Source organism: Bison bison, unplaced genomic scaffold (genome assembly GCF_000754665.1).
Source record: "Bison bison bison isolate TAMUID 2011002044 unplaced genomic scaffold, Bison_UMD1.0 scf7180017864108, whole genome shotgun sequence".
In the NCBI taxonomy this organism is placed as follows: Eukaryota; Metazoa; Chordata; class Mammalia; order Artiodactyla; family Bovidae; genus Bison; species Bison bison.
The window spans coordinates 12,739,445-12,745,882 of record NW_011494680.1 but is presented as its reverse complement, the minus strand read 5'-3'; the positions used below and the strand labels follow the sequence as shown (position 1 = coordinate 12,745,882).

The window sequence follows — 6,438 nt, the reverse complement described above, 5'->3', positions numbered from 1 at the left end:
GGAGGGGGGTACCAGGAAGGTTTTCTTGCATGTTTACCTGGAGATCATTTTGGGGATTCCAGTCAGAATCGAAGATGATGCAGGTATCAGCAGCAGTGAGATTAATGCCTAGGCCTCCTGCCCTCGTACACAGGAGGAACACAAACCTATCGGAGTCAGGCTTGGAGAACCTGTCGATAGCTGCCTGACGGAGGTTGCCTCTGACCCGGCCGTCGATTCTCTCATACGGGTACCTGGAAGATGTCAGTGTCAACAAGGAGGCCTGGCAGATGGCCACAGGACATGTGTTCCTTTCCTGGTGCTTTTAAAAACGTACTACAACATGGGATATAAATTTACAGGATCGGGCTTCCCTGATGGCACAGTGGTAAAGAATCTGCCTGCAATGCAGGAGACACAAGAGACTTAGGTTCCATCCCTGGGTCGGGGAAGATCCTCTGGGGAAGGAAATGGCAACCCACTCCAGTATTCTTGCTGGAGAAATCCCAGGGACAAAGGAGTCTGGTGGGCTATAGTCCATGGGGGTCACAAAAGTGTCAGATGCTACTTCAACATCAAGAAAGAGCTGTCCTCCTCTAGCCCAGAGAAAGAACTGGAAAAATAGAACTGCCTGCAAAAGCTTGCGTCATACGGGACAACTGCCGTGCCCATCCACAGCTTTCAAGAAGAGCTAAGACACAAGCCCCCACCCATCCCCTTTATCATACAGGCCACTTGGAGATGAAGCGCGTGGAGCCCAGTCCCACACCCCCCCACCCCCGACCCCCAGGGCCTGGCCCTCACCGTCTCTGAATGAGGTAGTCTTCCAGGATGTCCAGGCAGCGCACCATCTGGGAGAAAATGAGCACCCTATGGCCACCGGCCTTCAGCTTCGGCAGCAGCTTGTCAATCAGCACTAGCTTGCCAGCAGCCTGGATCATCGCCTGGAGCTGAAAATCTGGAGAGTCGGCATTGTGTGTTTCTTTAAACTCTTCCAAAATTTTCTCTTCAGCACCTGCGGAGATTGGACAGCATAACGGGAATACTGTAAAAGGTTTTTTTCTTTTATTACTGAAAACAACGAACCTGCTTTCAACACCCACTGCAAACAGCAGGGCCCAGAACAACGCATTCGCGTTCACGCACACACATCCGTCCACCAGCTCAGAGTGTGGGTCTGCAGGAAACCAGGGAGGTAGAAAAGGGATCAGAGTTTTAAGCACAACACATTTTCAAGCGTTTGGGGGGGGGACCCCCACATTTTCCAACAAACAAATGTTTGCTGTCTGTAGAAACTGAATTTCAACAACAGACTGTCAGAGCTAGAAGTGGCAGAAACAAGCCAAGGGCCGGATACCTACAGAAAATTTGGAACCTAAAATGCTAAAGAAATGAAGAGCTGTTTACTCACGGAAGATAAACACACATAACAAAATCTGTTCTGAAACCAAGAGGCAAGGGAACAGAGTTCTAACAATTGCTGTGCAGGGGCAGTCGTCTGTGTATCTAAACTGCCTATTAATATGGCCAAAAGCGCTGCAGCAAAAGGGAGTCCCGCTTCGAGGATAATATTTAGAGATTTTTTCAGGAGATCTGAGCACACATTTTCACTGCAATCTCTCCATCTCCCTCTACATTCATTTTCATCTGATTAATTTCCTAAAGTACAAAAGTTCTATCTTGAGTTATCCAAAGCTTTAAACAACCAACCTGTTTCATGAAAGACATCGATACCTAACCCTCTTTTCTATTAGTCCCACAGAGACTTCTGCTTCCTGAGGGTGCATCAGAGAGACTGTCACCTTCCTAGGGACCGAAACTCTTCCCACCTCCGCCCCTGACCCCAGACACACTTGTCCAGGGAGTAGCCGGCTAAGCTTCCTGCAGCTGCTTAGGTGGCTTAACTAGAATTAGACAGCAGGGGTCCGGGGTGGGGTGGGGAGGTTACTCAGGGTCCGGCCACTGTGCTCCACCCTTGCCCTGGGGATGCAGGGTAGTCACTTCTTTGGGAAATACAGACAGACAAATCCATCTGATAGGATTACTTCCCAGCCTTAAACCACACCAGGAACCTGACTTCTTAACCACTGGTTTTTAAACACGAAGGCACTGTACTGATGGGGATACGAGACCCAGGTCAGGTCACCTGGGCCATCAGAGCTGCCAGGACGGAATGGGGGCAGGCAGCCACAGGCAGGACGGCAGTGCCCCCACTTCCCTTTTCAGAGCACCTGTGGAAATGAAGTCATGACCTGGTCATATGCAGAAATACTGCCTGTTTGTTATTAATCAACAAAGAATCTTCCTGAGACCGGATTACAGTCACTAATGCCTGGGCCAGGCCTGGAGGTCTATGCACAGCAAGACACTGCTGTTTCTCAGGAATGGCCCGGCAGAAAATGCCAGTGGGCTGGAAACTGCCACTTCTCACTCCCTCTCTCACATGAATAAAAGGCTAGTATTCAGGATTTCAATCTGAAGGGAATGAAAGGCAAAGGTTTCGCTAGGAAAAGGTAAAAACCAAACTGCTGTTGAAGAGCATCAGCACAAATACCCTTGAATGAAGCACACTCTTGAATAAATGTTCTTGCATCCTACATGCTTGCTAAGTCGCTTCAGTCGTGTCCAACATTTTGTGACCCCATGGACTGTAGCCCACCAGGCTCCTCTGTCCATGGGATTCTCCAGGCAAGAATACTGGAGTGGGTAGACATTTCCTTCTCCAGGGGATCTTCCTGACCCAGGGATCGAACCTGCATTTGTTATATCTCCTGTGTTGGCAAGCAAGCTCTTCACCAAACATCCCTGTATAAAGTCAAATAACGTTTTCCAAAACAAAAAATTTAGAAATCTAGGTTCTAGATTCAGGACAAGAAGGTCCTCAGGAGACAGGGGGAACTGATCATATCCACATATTACATTAGGTTTTTTAAAAACATTTCTTCTTGTTGGATAATATACTACAAGCAATTCAGAACCACACTTCACTTATAATATCTAGGTAGTTATTTTTTGTTAAAATTAAGATATTAATATCAATCCATAATCAAAATACACTATTTTAGATATTTTAGTGAATAGTTTTCAAAAATGAAATAATCATTTTGACAAAATTAACATGTTTGAACTATTTTAGCAAAAAATTTGAAAATATAAATTCAGTCAAATCAGTAGAGAAATTTTTTTCATTTTAAATTTATTTAGATGAGAAAAGTAACTTTCCTGCCTTTTCAATTCTACCAATAATACATCATCAAAAACTGTCAGAATTAAAATATATTATTTCTTATCTGACAAAAGTTCTTACTGAATTAATTCAGCTCTTTGCTGTGAATTCAGGCTCTTAAAGTGGCAGCCAGTTGTCACTAATAATGTTTCCTTTAAATATATCAGCAAACATATTTCTTATGTGATGCTTTTAGCTATAATTATACTTTGTCCGGGCTTCCCCGGTTGCTCAGCAGTCAAGAATCTGCCAGCAATGCAAATCATATAGGGCATGCGGGTTCTATTCCTGGGTTGGGAAGATCCCCTGGAGGAGGGAATGGCTACCCACTGCAGTATTCTTGTCTGGAAAATACCATGGACAGAAGAGCCTGGCGGGCTACAGTCCATGGGGTCGCAAAGAGTTAGACATGACTGAAGTGACTGAGCACATATTTTCCAGAAAAGCTGAAGAAAGAAGGGCAGGGAAGATGTCCAGGAGGAAAACTAAACTGACCTCTAAGCCATTAGAGGGCCAAATTCTCAAGGTTATCAATTAAAGATTTACCTTGATGCTAGATCTGTAAACATCAATCAGAAAATTAAAAATTGGAAATAGGCTATAAAAAGCCCAAATACTCCAATAGTGTTAGTCACTTAGTTGTGTGCGACTCTTTTGTGACCCCATGGTCTGTAGCCCATCAGGCTCCTCTGTCCATGGGATTCTCCAGGCAAGAATACTGGAGTGGGTTGCCATTTCCTTCTCCAGGGGATCTTCCTGATCCAGGGATCGAACCTGGGTCTCCTGCATTGCAGGCAGACTCTTTACCAACTGAGCTGCCAGGGGAACCCAAAAAATACTTCAATGGCACTGCCCTAAATTAAAGTCCTGCATTTACACTTAAAAGTGTGTTTGTGCACACACACGTGTGTGTATGTAGCAGAGACAACTTAAAGGAAGTACGGAAGTCTGTTCCCTTAAACAGATGGTCACTGTGAGGGCAGGAGCTGCAATGTTATCTAGTTATAGTAGCCGCAAACAAATAAATTATTTCTTTTGAAGACTACCCTTTTGCTCTCTGAAATTCATTCCATCACAAGCTCAGCCTTGTCTTCTTTCTGCCCACTGTTCTCCACATCCCTTCTCCCCAACAACAAGGAGGACTCATAAGTCAACCCAAACCATCGGGGACCCCACCAAGTCTTCAACATCACCTTCACTCTCACATGTGCACATGTGCTCAGTCGCTTCAGTCACATCTGACTCTTGCAACCCCAGGGACCATCGTCTGCCAGGCTCCTCTGTCCATGAGATTCTCCAAGAATACTGGAATGGAGCCTCTTGGAGGCTACTGTTCTCTTGTCACAGAAATCAAATGAAAAAACTTTGTGTGTGTGTGTGTGTGTGTGTGTGTGTGTTTCTCTCAAATTACACATACATACACACACACACACAGCTTTACTCATACCATTGACCACCTTCGGCTCAGCTCCATCTCCTTAGCTCAGGACCAGGCTGCAGACACCACAACGGCCTCACAGGCTCTTACACACATAAGGATGAGCAAGCTGCAGCACTGAACATACAACGGTCACGTGTGAGTCTCACTTTGGAAGACCAAGCTACAAGAAGAAAGTCTGAAGCAGAAATGCACCAAGGTCACAGCACAGCCATAACCTCAGGTGCTCCGGTGAGGCGGCTCCAGGCAGGGACCACTCTGGCATTAGTAACTGCAGATTCCAGAGGTGAGCTGGCCCAAGGAGTATAGATGACAAAACGGGGAGAGACCGGGAACTCCTGACATCAGCTGCATTTGAACCTCACGGATTGTGATAGTGACAAAACAAACAAACGAACCTGGCTTGGTCCCTTCTCCCCTGGAAGCACCCTAACTGCACTGCTGGCCAATCATAATTGCATGCAAACACCCCAATTTAGACCGCCACCACTTTTCTTTAACCCATATTAACTCCCGCCTGGATGACAGCAGTAGCCTCCTAGTGGGGCTTTCTGTTTGTATATCTTTCCCTGCTCCCATCTGTTTATTCATATGACGTTTCCAGATCAATCATCTTGAATCCCATGTCTAATCATTTCTTAGCTCCATCAAGATCCCACAAGCTGGCATCTAGGCTTCCCATAACCAGGTTCCACTATGTCTACGGTTCACTGTCCCATTGTTTCACACACCTACTTTATATCCTGGGCAGGTTCCACTTTGTTCTGCCTCCTTCTCTTGCCTCCTGTGGTTACATCAGCCTAAATGCCCCTTCCTTTTGTAACTCTGATGGCAAAAGCCTGTCTCACTGTCATCGCTTTTGAATGGCTTTCCTGCTCTTATGTCTCCGGAGTATCTTACATGTCACAGGCATGAATTCCTCTAATGATTTCTGGAAGAGTACAATACAGGTTCTTACCCATATCAGTTACATAACACTATCAATTTAGTTAAGAAAACAGGAAGATCATGAACCATGATCTTGATTATTAATGCTCGAGATAACCTCTCGCTCTTAGAGAATAGATGCTGGAGGCCTCCGGACTGAGAGAAGTTCTTTCCCATCAAAGTTTTGAGGCATCCAACAGCTGCCTCTCACCCCAAAGGTGCTCTTTAACTTCTCTGATCTAAACACACACAAACACACACACACACACCCCATTGGGGTCTAATTTTTCTTTAACTGTTAGCACGTTTGATGACTTCCAGCCAGTGAGCACCGACACCTCCTTTCAAGGACTGAGATACAGATGCAGGACAGGTGATGTGAGGTCCTGCTTCAGGGACCATCGGGGAAAAGATGTTGCACCTACAGCTTCACAGAGGAGGCTTTGTGAAGAAGAGGAAGATGATGAAACTCACATTGGGGCAACTACAAACCATACAATAACACGAGTGAAGGGAGGCAAAGATTTCTGGGGCTTTGACAACGACTGAAACAAGGTGCCAGGCTTACCGTTGATAAGGTAGGGGTGGTTGCAGCACTTCCGTAATTCCATCATAGTGTTTAAAAGGTTGGGCACGTTAGCTTGCCCACCACCTTTGGAAAGAAACGCGAAATTCTTCTCAAGGATGGCTCGGTAATATTTCTTCTGAATGTTTGTTAGCTCCACTTCAATGATAGTTTCTTCTTTGGGGGCCAAGTTCTTTTCCACGTCCTCCTTGAGACGTCTCAACATCATTGGCTTTAGAATAGCCTGGAGTTTTTGCACCTAAAAAAGGATCTTAAGTAAATACTGGTGTTGGGACTTGCTAG

General features: G+C 45.6%; 1 protein-coding gene across 1 annotated transcript in view; it reads right to left on the bottom strand.

The window, feature by feature from the left end:
* CHD7 (chromodomain helicase DNA binding protein 7) overlaps positions 1 to 6,438 on the bottom strand; it is a 130,380-nt gene that overhangs the window by 31,379 nt on the left and 92,563 nt on the right. Inside the window, 3 exon segments of the mRNA XM_010839000.1 lie at positions 38 to 233; positions 784 to 994; positions 6,139 to 6,394. Of these exon segments, the coding sequence (XP_010837302.1) occupies positions 38 to 233; positions 784 to 994; positions 6,139 to 6,394 (663 nt within the window).